This window comes from Pelmatolapia mariae, linkage group LG7 (genome assembly GCF_036321145.2).
Source record: "Pelmatolapia mariae isolate MD_Pm_ZW linkage group LG7, Pm_UMD_F_2, whole genome shotgun sequence".
In the NCBI taxonomy this organism is placed as follows: domain Eukaryota; kingdom Metazoa; phylum Chordata; class Actinopteri; order Cichliformes; family Cichlidae; genus Pelmatolapia; species Pelmatolapia mariae.
Window position 1 is genome coordinate 18,092,082 of NC_086233.1, and position 18,500 is coordinate 18,110,581.

Consider the following 18,500-nt stretch of genomic DNA (forward strand, 5'->3'; position numbering starts at 1 on the left):
TTGGATCATGAGCTCTTCTTTCCTTCTCCATATTTTTTTCTTTTGCAATCATTCTGATACAACTTCATCTTGGTTTCATCTATTCTAAATAATTTTTTCCAGAAAAGTGCAGGCTGTTTTAGATGTTTTCTGGTATTATCTAGTCTGACACTCTTGATCTCAAGTGTAACTAGTGGTTTGCACCTTGTTCTATGCTCTCTGTATTTAAATTCATGATGGTGTCTTTGACAATGATACACCTACTTCCTTAAAAGTGTTTTTGATGTTGTGAAGCTGCAATCATCTACTTTAATACTTTTGTTAAATCCCTTTAATTAAAGCTGAACTTCAACCACATCTTGACTGTTAGATTAGAAAAAACAGGCGCAAAATTTCAAAAAGGTATGGCCCTAAGCATATACATACATACAATGATGCTTCACTGCAAACCTGCTCCCATCACAAGCCTGTTTATGTCTTGTGTAATTATGTCTCCACATGTTTTCATTATCTGAACTCTGTGATTTGTCACGGTCTGAGTCTTCTGCGTGGTTTATGTTTAATAACAGCTGTTAGTCAGATGACTAGACAAGGAGTTACCTGATGTGTTCTGCAGATTAGATAAGTGTGAAATAACACTAATACAGCCAGATGCAGATCAGCTGCACCGCATGTGGATAAGATCAAACAGGAATGTTTCCATTAGTCTATTACATCATTAATTGTGAGACCTTATCATATTCACAATGACCAGATACTAAGATTACAGAAGAGCAGACAGTGGACAGAGATATTTACAAAGCAAATAGAAATGACCTAAAGAACAGCTTGTAGCTCAGGTGGTAAACATGGAAGCTCATTTAACTGCAGGTTTGGTTTTGGTGACGTTTCTCTTGTCCTCCTGAGCATGTTGAATGGCAGTTCACCTATGCACCTATGTCAGTCAGCCTATTCTCCGATCTCATCATTTAGCCTGATATATTCAGATAAGTTCAACAATATTTTTAAAAAAGAGGAAAAAAAATTAAGAGGCTTATGGGATCAATAACGTCATGGGATTTCTGCTGAATGCTTGGCAACCAATTAGCAATGATACAGACATACACCACTTAACCCCTGGATGCACAACCTACCAATACCTACACTCTTCCACGAGTGGGGTCAAAAAAGACCCCAAATAGAAACAATGCATTTTGCTATAAACTTGGTTGTTATTCTTCAAAATCTTTAAAACAAAGAGTTGTAATATTTTCATATTTGAGGTATTCCTCATAAAACATGTTTGTGACATGAGGCCCTTTGCATTTTTATTTATTTTTTCATTAATTTTAAGAAATTGCAGTTTTTGTATCCTTGTATCACTTTTGTATGGTTGCTCTGCATATACTGCAGAAGCTGGGTCTTCCCTCTGAAAGACACAAGTTGTTCATCCACTGTAACACAATCACTGAGGATGAATTTCTGCCTGCAGTTGACCAGGAACAGGCCCCATATGTAGCTGAAAGCTGCCATGTGGTTTGTTTTCAGTCGGTAGGCTCTGGTCCTCTTGTCATCAAAGTGCAAGAAACGGCGAATATTTTCAAATCTTTGAATTGACATAGTGGCCTGGTACAATGGGTTATGCAGAGGACTCCCAAAAAACACACCGACTGGTACATCCCAGTTCTTCTCACTTCGTGCAAGAAGGGTCAATCAAATGAAGGCTTGGAGCTTATGTTTGATTACATTTTTTCACTCTTTTCCCCTGTCTGTGGCGACTCTTCGTGCCTCCATGTTTGTGTATGACAGCACCTCTTCTATTATATTATCAGACATGAACATCTTCCATGCATCTATTGGGGAGGCAGTACTAAACCCAGGTGCAAGTCCTGGCCGACTAATTCAGAATATTGTGGCTAGAGCAGTAAGAGGGGCTCATTCTGTTAAATTCAATATCCATTTCCTCTTCAGAGGACTCATCAGAGGACTCCTCTGTATCTAACTGGCCTTGTTCGGGGGGGGGGGAATGATCCATCTCTCCTGGATCATTTGTAGGGCAAGGTCCACAGGGATCCTAGCTGGCCTCATAGCAGCCATGTTACTTTAAATATTTAAAAAAAACATCAGAAAGGACAATGTTTGAAATGCACAGGAAACTATAAACAGGGCTGCACATAAATGGTTCGCAGGTGCGCATTCGCTGTCAAAATAAAAGACGCGTACCAGATAAGAAGTTAGAACGCGCGATGTTCTGGAGGAGGACAGACATTTGTTCAGAACTCTTAAAGATGTCGAAGAAGCAAGCTCCATAAGCAATTACTTTGGTGTTCCTCCACCGCAAAAGAAGCGCGTATTCTCTGAATTTCAGGGAATACTTTTATTTTGACAGTGAATGTTCACCTGCGGACCACTTATGTGCAGCCCTGACTATAAATCATGTATGTTACTGTGTAAAAATTAATTCCTGATCCATCAGATGTGTAAGTGGGACAGTCAGAGTTGCTAAGAAAGAACGTTTCATAGAAGATTCCATAGGAACTGCTTGGGGTCATTTTTGACCCCACTTGTGGAAGAGTGGGATAGTGATACAAAAACTGCATTTTTTTTTAAATTAATGAAAAAATAAATAAAAATGAAAATGGCCTCATGTTACAAACATATTTTATGAGGAATACCTGGAATATGAATATACTACAACTTTTCATTTTAAAGATTTTGAAGAAAAACAACACGTGGGGTCAAAAATGACCCCACGGTCATTTTCTAAAAATGTATGTGTTTATGCATTTCAGCTTCATTGGGGAGGTTGGACGAGACTGGATACACCCTGGACAGGTCACCAGTTTGCCACAGGGCTAACGCAGAGAGATAAACAGCCATTCCCACACATCCATGGGCAATTTAGAAATAACCAATTAATCGAACCCCACTAACTGTATGTGTTTGGAAGCAAGCTGGAGTACTCAGAGAGCAGACATGGGAGAAGCATGCAAGCACCACCAGATGGTGGATTCAAACCCAAGGACTTCTTGCTGTGAAGCAACAGTGCTAACCACCACACCACCCAGTAAATTTAGTAAACTTTTTTCTTTAAATATAATTTGGCTTTTTAATTTAATTTGGTTGATGATCCTATAATTAATGTTTTAAAATAAAAACCCAGGCGTATGACAAGATGACTGCCAAGTGGCGAGACTTGAAGGGTTTTATCAGCTGTGGCTTCACATTTTTCACACAGACCTGAGAGAAGCAATGCTCATCTCATCTAATGCTCAGTCAGAAAGAAAAGACGCATGTTTGAAGTTATCAGTCAGAGCACACTGACCATCCAGCTCATTTTAATCTGACGTTTTGAGAATGCATCTTGTCTCACACGGACAGACTGATAGGCTGCGTAATAACCTGCAAAAGTATTAAAAAACCACCACTCCGATAGCTGCTGCTACAGATGGAACTTCTCTGTCTAACTGGATGTCATTACCATAATAGCAAAAATACGATACTTTTAATTACACACTGTGTAGAGAGAGGAACATGATACATAGAATGCAATAAAATGGAAGACACATGTTCACACGTGATGAGCTGTAATGGAGAAAGGGCTAGTTTTAGTTGTGTTTAGTTTCAAGGTGTTCTGTGAATGACTGTAAATGACAACTAGGGCTACCTAAAACTGTAAAAGTATATTTAATTAAATTATTTAAAAGGAACGCACAGCTCAAAACACATACAGCACCGTGACTGCCAATTTAACTTTAACCAGAGAAAAGTGTGAATACAATCAAAGGATTTAGCTGCTAGCAGGTTATGCAGTTCATTGTGTCTGTATCAGGTGTGATCCAAACTCACCTTCTAAATGACCAATAGGAATGCAGTATTTTTTATCATTAATGGAAAAATTGCATTTTACTGTCTTTGATATTTCTTCAAAGTAGTTTTTTCCCCCAAAAAATTACCAGCTTAACCACATCCTCTATGGATTCTTTGCTTGGATTCCCCCCCATCCGTAGCACTGACCTTACATGGAGGTTTAATAGATGCTTAATGCCTGTTTGATGAATCAGGTTAATTCTACCCATCTGTCACCAATTAATTAAAATGGCATTATGCGAGAAAAAAAAGTCTTGTGTGTCTGCACAAGACTTTCTTCTCTCACTTTTAAGCTCTTGCCCTTTAAGTGCCGATTTAGTGGGATTTAGTTGTGTCACCTGGCTTCCACTTTCTCACATTCATGCATATTCATTCATTCATTCATTTGATTTACAAGGATTAGTCTCTATAGGTCTATGGCTCTGCTGTCTCTGGAGAACAAGGCGACAAGTTCAAGAAAAAGAAGTTTACTTTTTCTTGAAAAACAGCTGGAAAAAAGGCAAAGTTACCTTTAAAATTCAGTAACTTATAGTAAACGGCCAGCAGAGGGCGCTAGGACATAATTTCATTTGACGTCTGGAGGATTTATATTAGTTTTTAACACAGTAATTAATTATGTAATAGATTAGCGGCTACTACTAGTACTACAAAAGGATGGCTCTCTTTATTATTGATGCTTTAAATACTGAACATGATGTTCCTCTTACAGACTGCTCACTGGGTTTAACGTTAATACCGACAGCTGATAAGAGCGTCCTGAGAATTAACCCTCTATTCACTGTTTCTCTCATCACGAAACCAAAAACTGATTTCCGGTATTTGCCAATAACAAAACAAAACAAAACAAAACAACAAAACAAAAACCGACAGAGCATATTTAAACAGGTGTAAATGACTTGATGGCTTATCATCTGTGAAACATGTGTTAAATCTATTTATTAGGAATGATATGAAGCAGGGGCGATTCTAGGTTCAAACTTTTTCAGCTCCCACTCATAACGTCACGCATGCAGTGCCTTGTTATTAATATTAATGTAATATGCTGTTTCCAAATGTAATCAGTCCTTTGCACATTTTCAAACCTCAATTCAATTCATTGACATTAAAAATGTTTTTTTAAGAGTCGTCTGGCCAAGAGGGCATCAGAGATTGCAACAAATATAACACTGCTGTTCTATAATGTGGCCAAAAAGGATTGGGCTGATTATAATGTAGGTGCAATAAGCCATACATTCCGTAAAATGACATGCCACTGTGCAACCATCAAAAATTATCTGCCAGGCAGGCAAAGGGGGCTCACTGAGCTCTTCTTATAGGAACAGACTCACAGAGGCTCTGGTTAGAAAACTCAAAGGGCTGATGAAAACGGACATATGTGATGTGTGTGAATCCCAGCCATTTGATCAGCAGCATGAGCTGATCAGACCTGAAAGAGGTCTTTAATGTGGAGAAAAACAGCCCAGGGCTCATGGTCCAACAGAGCCACTGGATGATGAAATAAGAAATAAGCGGATATATGGCATGAGGGTTTTTTTTCTTTCTTTCTGTGTGTGTGTGTGTGTGTGTGTGGGGGGGGGGGGGGGGGGGGTCTGATAGTTTTCCGAACTATATCAGTCATACTTTTAAGTGGGGTTTAATTCAATGATATTTAACAGAACTTTTGTGCAAGTGGATCTATTCTATAGCCTACATCAAGTGTGTCAAACATAAGGCCCAGGGACCAAAATCTGCTCAGCAAAGACTGAAATAATTGAACTTCTTCAGACTGACAGAACGGGCAGTCTCGCTGGTTCGACCCACTTAAGATCAAAATGTAAATGTGAGTAAATGTGATCGATTCTAGTCCAGATGTGATTAGCAGCTAATTGCAGTTTTATTTCTGCAGCAGACCCACCTTCGGTTTCCAAAGGTTTCTAAGGTTCATGTCCCTAGGGGAGGACCAACTTAGTCGTCGGCCTTCCTCCCAGCTCCTGGGTTGCGTCATGCTTGGGAACTTCACTCCAGTGAGGGACCTGCTTTGTGCTTTGGAGAGAGAGAGAGAGAGAGAGAGAGAGAGCGAGAGCGCAGCGTTGCCACCAACAGGACGGGATTCAAAAAAAGGGGGAAAAAAAGCACAGCCAGCAGGCAACATCACCTGCAGAGCGAAACAGCGTTGGATTTCCCCAGTGGGAAACAGACATCCGTGCTGTTTTCCTGTATGTCAGAGGCTTACTGCGTGTAGAAGAATTCGCTCAAGTGTCTTTTCGGTGTTTTGTATCAGGAAAAAAAAGAGGCGCGCAGTTTTGTCCTTCTTGAGGACCCGGGACCTTGTTGAAGCTCGGAGCGGGGACGATGGACCGCGTTTCCGCCGGGAATTCGCTCTCGGAGTCGGGCCGTGCGCACACATGGGGACTGTAGCGCTTCCAGCCCGGTTTGTTTAGCGGTTGAACCGTGTTTACTGTGCCGGGAAAGGAGGTCAGGAAAGCCGCGATGCCCGCCAGGAACAGGTACAACCTGGTGGATGATGTGGCGGACTCGAGGGTGCCGCTCCACAACGAGGAGGCTTACCAGCACGGGATATATTTCCAAGCCAAGGTGAAGTCCGGAGAGAGCCCGAACCTCCTTAATATGCAGTGTTTTCAGAGTTACATGCGCCTGCTGTGTGCTGCTGGAGCGGCAGGTGCACTGGGCTGAAGTTTGAACACATGGTAGCTTTGCCTGCAGGTCCTCAACCTCACACATTTATTAGTGCACGCATACATCTAAAGTCTAAAATGTTAAAGACAGGACTCAGAGCCGATGTGGGATGACTCAATCGTCTAAAAGCCGATACAGATAGATGATCATTTTTTGATGCTTTGAGTGCATTTGGGGGCTTTTCCCAACTTGCTGAATTATTAAGGTGATCGTGAAGAAACCAGACAGTATTCAGCTTTAATGATTACTTTTATAGTGGAGATGCAGCTCGTGATTGCTTTAATCATTGGTTGCTTTTTTTTTTTTAAGATTATTTCCAATAATAGCAGTAATGGTTTGCAATAGATGCGAACAGATAATTAAAACAAAATCTGTTTTCTAGATGTGGAAGTGATTTTAGATTCTGCTGTTTTTGTCAGATCAACAGTGCAGGACTTCAAAAGTTTCGGTTTCCGTTTATGTGAAACAGGAAAAGAAGCTGAAAATAGCAAATATCTGGCACTTTGCACAAAGTTATATTGATGGACCAATCGCTGTGTGAGTCATAGGCACATGCGTCTTTAACTGTGTTTTGGGTCTGTCTGTTGTTCCGTTTGATCAGCAAACCGAAAGGGTTAAAAAAAAGGGGAGTGTTTCTGGTCCAAAGTTCATTCACATGGGTGCTTGTATCTTGTATCTCACTGGGCCTGCTCAGCAGCAGGGTGATGTCACTGTTCCTTTCTTTCGCTGAATGTCCCATAACTCCTCAGCACAAACCTGATATTTACTGTTAATATACAACACTTTTCAGTCAGATAAAAACAGTATAATATAAAAGACCCCCCCCCCCCAAAAAAAAACCCAACCAACCAACCAACCAACCAAACAAAAAGAAACATATGCATGATGCATTTCTAAATTCAAACACCGTGAGCTGCAGAATGTACACAAGACAATGAGTCATTAAATTAAAAAAAAGGAAAATCCTATTTACCAAGTAAACAATAAATTAAGGCCAGTGTTGCTGAAGCTCTCAGACAGTTTACTGTAAAATGATAGAGACATCAAAGGCGTCATTGTCCCCAGAGCCCCTTAATTACACAGGCGCGTATTCAAATATATGCAAGCCACAAAGAGCTCATTAAAAAGGCATAGCTTTGCTTTGTTTGGGGTTTTTTTTGTCATACATTAAACACATTTTGTCTTAAATAGAGACACCCTGTTTGACACTTTGCAAAGAAAATCTGTGATTGGCCGTGTTAGCTGATCTCTCCGGTAGTGAAAACCTGCTAGAGTTGCTGATGTCCTGGGGGTGAGCAGTATCACATGTTGGAGGCTTGGTGAAGACGGCTTTTTTCTTTTATTGAAGTGAACAGTCTAAGTGATCCCTAATTTTGGTGCCGTTTGATCACAGCGCCCCCCCCCCCCCCCCCCCCTTTACTTGTCTTCGGGAGGCTGTTTATCTTCCAAGGATGAAAATGGAAAAAGAAACTGCACGTTTAATCTTGTGAAGGCAGAATGGCTTTGGGAGTAGAAGCACGAGGGATTGGATATACTGATCTCAGTTTGTGGCTAAGGAATATTAATTGTGCAGCTGTTTTCCATGGGATAATACCTGACGCTGATGCTTTGTGTATGTGTGTGTGTGCGTGTTTATTTCAGTACGTGGGTAGTCTTGACGTGCCCAGGCCCAACAGTCGGATGGAGATCGTGGCAGCCATGAGGAGAATCAGGGTAAGATCCAAAAACAGTGTCATCCTATGTTTAAGCCTGGAACTAAAGACACACACACACAGATTCACAGACTCACACACTCATCAGTGTGTGAGTCCAGCGGTGAGTGGGCCTTGATGGAGGACAGAAACTACCTTTACAATAACAGGAGAATCGCACACACAGTAGAAAAAAAAAAGAGCATGCTGCTGTCAGAAGGTATTTGTTCCGAGGAGGCAGTGACGCATGTGCTGCCCGGACAGCGTGTCACGGCTTCTGACGTGGGAAAACAATGCAAGGATGAAAAAGTAAGAGGGCTGAGGTGGATTGTGTGGCACTCTTTGCCGTGTCTCTTTGCCTCTTTGAAAAATGGGGAGGCAGCGTATACATGCATGTTGTGACTGCCTTTGAACAAACACAGTCTACGGCTTTTGATTTTTGCATTCTGTTGAGCAGCTAGTTTTTGTTTTTTTTCCTCAAATCAGCCTTATAGTATAAGATGATGACCCCCCTCTCTGCCCCCCTCCTAGCTATAAAATCATATCATTGTTACTATCATCTTTGCCCCAGAAGGCCGGCGGTTTCATCAGGAAGCTAACACAAAGCCAAATCAGACAGCCAGGCTGGTCCTGTAATCTAAGTGTGACTCACTAGATGTGCTTGGTTCAAACATGACAAAGCTCTTAGCTTTAGCCGAGTGTGTGTGAGCTACTAAAAAGTCATAATGTGTATTTACCCCCCTGAAAAATGCACAAGATTTAAGGATACTCATGCAAGCATCTCTTGGGGGTTTTATTTTTTACCCTTTTCGGGTAAATTTAAAACACTGCAATAGTGTGAACTTCAAATTTGTATAAACATTTGTACAACCGCATTTGTATAAACATAATGCAACCATACATCTGGAAAAAGCAGGGTTGCTCTATAAACCTGTGAAAGCTGTTGGAGGGTGAAGATAACACACCTCTAAATTTACCACAATTCCAGCAAACCTGTAAATCAATAAAGGTGTAGAGTAAACATGATCATAAGGGAGATACAGCACAGGCTGCAGGCACAGACAAGGAGGGAAGATGCTGCTGGTTGCTACAAGAAAAAGATCATCTTGTACATTTCAAAAATGTACAACACTTGCAACACAGTGAGATCTGTTTACTATGTATTTATGAAGCTCCCATATAAAAATACACAATTTGTCATTAGTGCTTATTCATGTTCATGTCTAAGAGTATGCTCTCATTCAGATGCATACATGTTGGGGTTGTGCATATCTGTATATTCACTTCCTTTCAGAGCCAAAGAAAGCTGCTAAAGCTGCAACTATTAGTGTATTTAAAAAAAATATGACGTAATAGGAAATTATTAAAGCTCTGATTTGTGTCAAATAGTCTCCTGATGACTGTAAATATGATAGTGTGGCTGTCAAACAATTTGGTATTATTTTTATATCTTTTTTCATGTGTTCACAACTACATGCATCAACATGCATGGAAGCATACCCAGGCACAGGGAAAGCATGCAAACTCCCCACAGAGAGGACCCAGCTGAACACGGAACCCTCATAGTGTGAGGCAACAGTGCTCACCACGTTACCACTGTACCACCCTATTTACCTGATTATTATTTATTTGCACTTATTTCAATTCATTGCATAGAAAAAAAAGTAATCAAAGATCAAAAATCCATTTTATAGAACAGCGGACGCTTTTCCTTGTTTTAACACCCAGTTTCACTTCAGCTCTTTTAGAACTTCGCTCTTCTCTGCAGATGGTTGACAGAACAACCGTAGAACATGCAAGAATCACCCACAGACCAATCGTAAAACATAGTTTTGATGCTCCAAAATATCGGCCGATATTTTTTCTTTTAGACATGTGAAGCATAAACAGATTTCTCTAGAATTTGTTATGTGTAGTTATTTTTGAGGCCTTGTTAATTCAATTCAATTCAGTTTTATTTATACAGCGCTAAATCACAACAACAGTCGCCTCAACGTGCTTTATATTGAAAGGTAGTAATCATACATACAGAAAAACCCAACAATCATATGACCCTCTATGAGCTTGCACTTTGGCGACAGTGGGAAGGAAAAACTCCCTTTTAACAGGAAGAAACCTCCAGCAAAACCAGGCTCAGGGAGGGGCGGGGCCATCTGCTGCGACCCGTTGGGGTGAGAGAAGGAAACCAGGATAAAAGGCATGCTGTGGAAGAGAGCCAGAGATTAATAACAAGTATGATTCAGTGCAGAGAGGTCTATTAACACACAGTGAGCCAGAAAGTTGACTGAAGAAGAAATACTTAAGACAATATAAGAATGCAGTTTAAAAATAATCTTGCTTTATTGTCACAAGACATGGGTTATCTGTTTAGACTCTGCCCAGCTGCTATGTTGCCAGCAGTGGAGAAACTATGCAACATCACCACTTTTTAACTTTATAAATTTGCATGTAACGACTGTTATAGATGCCAATACTGATATATCGTCAAATAGCTAATATCGGCCAATATATCGGCCCTAATGATATATCAGTCGGGCTCTAAGCTCAACAGCGTATTCCAGCATCCACAACAGTTGTAGAGGAACCGAGTTGTGTGACGTACAGATGGTTGCCTGCTCACCAGACCTTCTAGAGAAAGCTACCATTTTTAATCAAACTTGTTTCCTTTATGTAGATTTTGTCAGCAAAAACTAAGCAGCAACCTAAAAGAATAAAGTCAACACGGACGTGCCAAATACTCCTGGAGTTTATGTTTTAGGCCTGTTTTCCAAGTGAAATGTAATTAGCGTTGTATAGATGTATTTTGAGTAGCCTTCCTGATTTTCACTTCATCCTTATTTACAAAAGCAAAGAGGCTCGTCTTTAATTTAATGCGCGACCGTTTGGCTGAGGCACTGAGCAGAGACTCCACGGTGCGAAGCATGATTAAAGAGAGTGAGGAATGAACTGATGGCAGCGGGAGAAAGACTTGGGAGGAGGAAGTCCTGGAATCTAGCAGGGTTGTGCGGTGGCTGGCAGAGCCGTAGTCGTTTCATATCCCTCGGCTAATCTCTTTAGTCTCAGTGGATGTGAGAAAGCAGGCGCAAACATGAGAAGAGAGAGAGGAAGGGCAGACAGCACAGACCATCATCTTTGTATAAACAGTGGCTCTGGGTTTGACAGAACGCAGGAGTCGTGCTAGTTTTTGGGGGGTGTTTTTTTTTTTTTTTTTTTACAAACTCACACACCTGCCATTCCCACGGAAAGAAAGTGAATAGACACAATTTTGTATCCTGTGGATCTTTTCAGAGTCGCTTTTTTTGTTAGACGTCCTCCCATTATGGCTGACTGGTCATACTGTGTTGGTTTTCTCTGAATTTGCTTCATTCAGTGTGACCAGTGACATAGAAAGTTTGCGAGTCTGTGTGTGTGTGTGAGGTTGAGTGCTCTATAATAGTAAGACCTCTTGTATTCTAACAACCTCCACAATCGATTAACGAGACAGAATAACAAAGGCTGGTGTTGCTGCATCCACACGGAAAGATTCGCGGTCTTCCACGGCTCACTGCCTCAGAAAAAGGGCGTGTGTATGTAATGGAATTTCTTTGGGAGACAAACGTGTGCTATTTACAGGAGGCCACAGATTCTCTACAAAGAAAAACAAGTTTGAGGCTATTCTCTCTCATTTTCCCCCGACCCGCCTCACCCCCCTCTCCACTGCTGTTTTCTTTCCATACCCTCACTCTTCCCCTACCAAAATAGACTGCCTCGATTTAGCCCATCTCTGGCTATCTACTCAGTGCTGACAGGAATAGATTTTAGGCTGAGGGCAGGCTACGCATGCTTCTCTTTGAATTTTGATCGGCCCTAATGGGATTTTAAGCCTCCCGCACGTGTCTTTCAGGATGCATCTTCCTTTCCCAGACCGCCAAGAGTCAGGTTTTTACATCCTTTCTTTCTTTATGCATTTGTCTCTGCGTCTGTCTGGATCATCTCATGAGAAGAGCCCCTGTCTGCCATGCGAGAAGGAAGGATACCTTTTTTTTTTTTTTTTAGGTTCCTGCTGTTTTAGTTTGGCTTCGCTGATTCTGTTAGTCTTCTGAGAGCTTGCAGAACTGTCATGATTGTGTCAGATGCAGATATTGGGCTGTCGAGGGGGATGAACCTGTCACGGGGTACAGCAGAACTTTTTACACAAGTTAGTTTTACTTTGTCGACTTTTGTTTATCATGCCTATTTTATAGTCAGACATAACTCCGACTGTAGGTAGAACAACTGTTTTGTTTTGGTTTTTTGACATGACAGTAACTGATTGTTGAATAAGTAAATATTGGTGTGCAGTACTGGCATGACTTCTTCCAGTTTCTCCCAGCAGCCCAGGATTTTGTCAACAATTATCAAGCTGCAACTTCAGGGTTTAACAAAAAGACACCCCAAAAACTGCAGTACCTCTAAACACCACTTGAGGCTGGCTTCAAATATGACTCAAATCCTACAGACTTCCATTCAGCTCATTTACACTTTCATAACAAAAGCATGTGCTTAACATAGATACTGCAGGTCCATGGCCACTAACTGAGATCTGTTTATGCTACACCTGCACAAGTCTGAGCCATTTAACTGGAAGTCTACAAGTTTTTTTTGTGTTTTGTACCTTTTTGAAACATTTCCAAGACAATATTATAACAAGCAATATAAACTGATCTGCAGTTGATTGCACAAAAGGACGGTGACGAAAGTTATCTAGGATGAATTAGCATTTGTTCTAGAATTTGTGATATTTTGTATGATAGCAAGAAAAAGCTAGCTAGTATTTGTCAACTATCAGCTCCGCTCAAATGATTTCTTTGGAGCCCTTTGAAGACAATGATACTTCAACACATCAGAACCAGGAGATCTGGCTATCTTTTATATACAGTCTATGTCAAAAACCATCAAGTCATCAGACAAATTGAAGGAATCTGCAGTCTAAAGCATGTGCGTTTGTTTTTAACCATCTTCTTTAATTCTTCTTGTTCATTCAGTCAGTTGTCATACAACATACTGCATCACTGTGATACTGGTCAACTTATTTGGCAGTGGCACAAATCATTTAGAGAATCACTGAAATATTAGTATTAATTTCCTTCCAGTCTGTTTCCATCGTCCATTAATTCTTAAAGGTCAAATTTTGGCAGCCAGCCATAACAAATGTTTTCCCATGCCTGAAGGCTCCTAAACATACCACTTAGTCATAGCACCTTGACTGTGCATGAATGTGACGTTCATAAATGAGGCATTTTGCTCAAAGCCTCTAGTAGACTCAAAGTTAGATTAAAACACTTCAGATAATCAAATAACATGGCCAGGTATGACTGAACTGCAGTCAGGACTCAACATGAACAGTTCCTGAGTTACAGTTTTGCAAAACAGTTACACACCCTGCATGTCCCAGAAAGCCGGGGGAGAAATGAAAGCACAGCTTAATTCCAGGCAGTTGTAGAGCTACAGCAAAGTGGGGGTGGTTGGTCACCACGTGTGAATGGGGGGGATACTCTGTTTCCAGAGAGGCATGGACAATAATGAGAGGTTATTGTTTTTTTTTACTTTGTATTCATGCTAGCTTAATGGCAGATGTACAAGAGCATAGTCGGTGACCTATATGTGTAGTGGATTAGACGTGATCTCAGCTTTGAAAGGGTGTACTCATCTTTTGTTTACCCAGGGTGAACAGTGGTACCGTCTTCTTGATTAACAGTAAAAAGTTACAATTCGTGACCTGCTGTGTTAGAGCCTGGTAACACTAAAAAGTGGCACGGAAGAATTTTAGCTATAGAAAATCTATATTTTGTAAAGTTGATGTCACCAAGCTTGAGTCACTGTGCAATTAATCTAGTAGACAGTACCGATACCTTTGTAATGCCACAGTTCTTAGTATTACACATGCTACTAAATATACTTTAAATCAATCAAATGAACACATTCCAACACAATTTTTAAATATACTCAAACTGACAGGATGAATGCTATTCTTTTCTGCAGCATCTGGTTATTTTGATGTGACAAGATGTCTTTATCCTTTGTAAAAGTTGTACTCAGTACTGCAGTTTGCAAAAACTAATAGCAGAATTTTAGGAAGCTGAAAAACAAGGCAGAATGTGGAGCAGAGGAAGATGGAAGGTGTAGGGTGAGATAGAGGCAGATGGCCCAATGTGGTGACCCCTAAAGGCAGCAGCCAAAAGAATATGGAGAGTAAGAAGATAGGCTATTACAGATATAACTACACCCAAGGTTACCACCATATAATTGTGTTGTTTACTGTAAATAGTCACTGTAGACACACTAGTTGGATATCTGTGTGCATGTGTGTGCCAAAGGTGCACTTTAGTACGTTAAGAAATGGCACTACAGCTCTTGTATTTGTAGTACTACAGAAAAATACATCGACTGCCTACTAGAATATCTGTTCTTGTGACACCCCTGGTAAACAGGACTCATAGGGATAGCGTGTGAATCACTGAAATAAAGCTTGCAAGCTGAGAGACTAATTTGTTTCTAAATTGTCACAATCAAACCTTTTTATTCTGAAGGTTATTTGTACCTTTGATCCTCGTCTTATGTAACCATCATTCAGAATGAACCAAAGCTGACCCTGATGTGAAGCATTCATCCAGATTTGCTTTGCCTCCTTACAAAATACACCGATTGTATAATTCAGTGGAATTCGGTTGATTTTGTAATAAAAATTCAACAGTTTGAAGTGCTAATGAGAGCAGCTTCACTGTAACGTGCACTGGAAGTGAATTCACGGAAACTTTATTCCACATTCAAAATATGCAACACAAGTGAGCACTAGATATTATGTAATATTTGATTTTGTCTGATAGTGTGGTGTATATTCCTGGTGTATGGGGTAGATAAATATCCTAAAGGGACAGCAAGTCTTTCTTCACATGGTTGGACAGACGGCTAGTAAGTGGTCCCTGTCTCCAGTACCAGCTTCACATGCACAGACACACAAGCTTCTCCTTTCATCATCATCCCTAAGGCTATGCTGTTTCTTTCAGCGCCACAATTAATCAAGTTTTGTATACTCTGATGTCCCTACACTCACCCGAAGCAACGGAAAAGACATTTCTAAAACCATGAACTCAATCCTGCTACACAGCCTGAAGGCACAGTTTTCCATAGGCATTCACTGTCCATTAGACTCTGTACCTCAGCACACAGTTCAGGTTTTATTATATTAACCAGTTAAACTTATTTGGAGTGTGTTTTCTAAGTATTTTTAGATATAAAATGATTTACATTACGGTGGTATGGTCTCTGAAAGTGTATAGCCAGAACCTGAGCGGTCCTGTAGCCTGCCTATTTCCACTGTTAATGCTGCAACAAAGCCTGCCGTAGCTAATCTCGAGTACAAACACAACTAAAGTCAACGAACCAGCAAGTGGATATGCTTCTGTGTATTGTTAGAACACATATGCCAGGTTCCTGCCAGAAAAGACACCAGTTCTAGGTGGATAGGACAGTACAAATGACCAAATTACCCCCTCTGCTAAAACACTCATTGTGCTGAGATAGACAGAACAGCCAGTCTGTGTATGTGCAACTCTCCAAGGAGAAACGAGGATGAACACCATCTGACAGGTACAGGTTCGTAACATTTGTCTTCTTCTTCACTGCCTTTTTAAAATTGTATTTTGATAATGAAAAAATGGTTACCTGCAGTAGCATGGTTCAGTGACATGTGGTGACTGCTGTTGCTGTTTAAGGTTGATCTCAGTTTAAATACTTTGTACAGTGCTGTGCCCCTGTGTCACACTTACATTTAGATCATCAAACATATTTTAATATTAGATTTATTAAGGGAAAAAGGCTATCCAAACCTACCTGGCCCTGTATGAAAAAGTAATTGTCCCCAAAACCTAATAACTGGTTGTGTCACCCTTGGCAGCAAGGACTGCAATCAAGCCTTTGGGATGACTGGCAATGAGTCTTTCACAACTCTGTAGAGAAAGTTTGGCCCACTCTTTTTCACAGAATTATTTTAATTCAGCCACATTGGAGTATTTTTAAGGATTAATGGCCTGCTTAAGGTCATGCCAAAGTATCTGAATTGGATTTCCATCCCAATCTTCACTAGGCAAACAACAGTTTTTAGCAGGAACAATATGCTAATTCAGTGCTGTAGGAATTCAATTTTGTGGCGTATTTTCCAATTATGTCCAAAAAAAGTTTAAATAAGGCACAGCTCAACTACAGTTAAGTTGTCAAATGATTTAAAGGAGCATTGAGAGAAGCAGGATGTGCCAGTCTAACTTGTGTCATTGCCAAGAGTTTAAATATTCATGTAAATGTGTTATTTCAGTCTTATTTAACCAACTAATAAGCATTCCACAAACCTGTTTTTCTTCTTCGATGTGGAGGAGAGTACAGTTAAGACTGAGAAGTTTGTAATGAATGTTTTTAAAGATGAGTCAGAAGCATTGTAGAACGAACTGTGAATGTGCTGTTTTCTATATTCAGATTAATCAGACCAAGAAGCAGCACTCTATGTTTTCTATAATGTGCCTGCAGATTTTAAAGATACACAAGGTTAAAAGTCTTTTTTTCATAATCGCAACAAAAAAGTCTATTTTACCACATGTCCGTTTGTCATATTACTTAAAACATACGTGCCATGTTTGGAAGTTGTGCTTCTCTGCCTGGGAGCATTCTTCCTTAGCATGAGTAGGCAGATAAAACTGGGCCTATCGTACTTTAGTATCGTTTGTTGGATAATGATTGAGGAAAGTGCTGCAGGCTTTCGAGCTGGCAGGATAGGCTGCCCTACTTCTAAATGTGATTTGGAGTCGCGTGCGCGTTTGTGTGGGTGTGCGTGCGTGCCTGCACATTTATTTCACTTCTCTCATCTTCTTCCAAAGTGCTACATATAAAGCCTGAAGGTCTCAATCTTCCATTCCCCCCATTCAGCTCCCCAAGACCCTGATCTTCTTTTTGTTTTACTACCGTACTACTCTCCCTCTCATCATTCCTCTCCTGTCTCAGATGTGCCGTGGTTCAAATATGCACAAAGCAGTTAAGGATTAAGCTCAGGTTGATGCAAACGTACTGATGACAAAACCTCCATCAGTTAGTTACACTTTACTCTTGCTCCTTTAACAGCTTCCTTACTTGGGATGTCTTGATACCTTTAATGTAGCAAATTTATGATTTCCATATTTGGAGACACAGCTAAAGCATGGCTAATTTCCAGTTTGAATTGAACTCATCAACTCAGGTGAACCAACACTCCTCCTGACATGAATGTGGTTCAGTGTTCTCATCAGTCAGTAAAGCAATAAATTATTTCCTTCCTTCCTTATCTCATCTCACCTCATCTTAGTCACCATCTCTTTCCTTCCCAAAGCTGAGCTCTTTTAACCTTTGTCTGTGACAGTGATATTTAACTTGTATTTATATGGATTTATAGGACTGGCTTGCAATTAGGGCTGGGCCATATCATACCGTTCACGGTAATAATGTTGGGCAATGATAAGAAAATGAAATATCGCGATAGAATATGGGTAAAACGCGCATGCGCAGTGCCTTTGTTTTCATACGCACATGGTGGAACGGTGAATGAGAAGGGCGGATCGTTGAATGAAATGGATGAACCAGAATTGGTTTGTAAAAATGGTGCAACTTCAGTGGTGTGGAACTGGTTTGGCTTTCGTCCGTCAGATAGCAACAAAGCACTATTTTTGGTAGAGCATGCAAGCAGGAAATAAGGCACACTTAAAATCAATCCTTTGATTTTCTGAAAAATTGACAGTGCCCCTTATAATCCGGTGTGCCTTATGTAGGAATTCTGGTTGTGCTTACTGACCTCGAACCAATTTTATGTGGTACACGGCGCTCAAAAATCTGTCAAAAAATGTTTTAGTACGATACTACGAAGCCGCACCGCTTGATGGATTGTCGGAGCATTACGGCTGCCGTAGTCAGGAGCCTCGCAGAGTGATACGTACTGTGCTTCAACATAATATTGCCTTATTGTGTGCGTATAACCTCTTAAGTTTGTGGATATTATACATGGTTATGCTGAGGATATGTCGACCAGTTTCCACTGGAAGTGCCTTTTGGTTAAACTGCCAGCAAGGAATTTGCATTTGCACTGTTAAATTTTTAGCTTTAATGCACATAAAAAACAGCTGCTTTAAGTGAAAATACATTGATGGGGTTTTTTTGCACTAATAAAGTTGTGGAGTTGTAAAGTATTTTGTCTCGCATCAATTATATTGTCAGTTATATTGTTATCGCAAATTTTCAAATGTATATCGTGATAAATATTTTTGGCCATAT

The 18,500-nt window shown here is 40.4% G+C and overlaps 1 protein-coding gene across 3 annotated transcripts in view; it reads left to right on the forward strand.

Moving 5' to 3' along the window:
- Positions 1-5,901: 5,901 nt before the first annotated feature.
- Positions 5,902-18,500, forward strand: part of si:dkey-34e4.1 (carboxyl-terminal PDZ ligand of neuronal nitric oxide synthase protein) — a 52,820-nt gene continuing 40,221 nt past the window's right edge. The window contains exons 1-2 of one of the 3 annotated variants that reach the window (XM_063478206.1): positions 5,902-6,402; positions 8,146-8,217. In XM_063478206.1, coding sequence (XP_063334276.1) covers positions 6,298-6,402; positions 8,146-8,217 — 177 coding nt within the window. In that variant the 5' untranslated portion in view covers positions 5,902-6,297. Of the gene's footprint in view, positions 6,403-8,145; positions 8,218-11,948; positions 12,114-15,724; positions 15,810-18,500 lie in introns of those variants that run through there. The other 2 variants (XM_063478207.1, XM_063478208.1) reach the window with 2 other exon arrangements.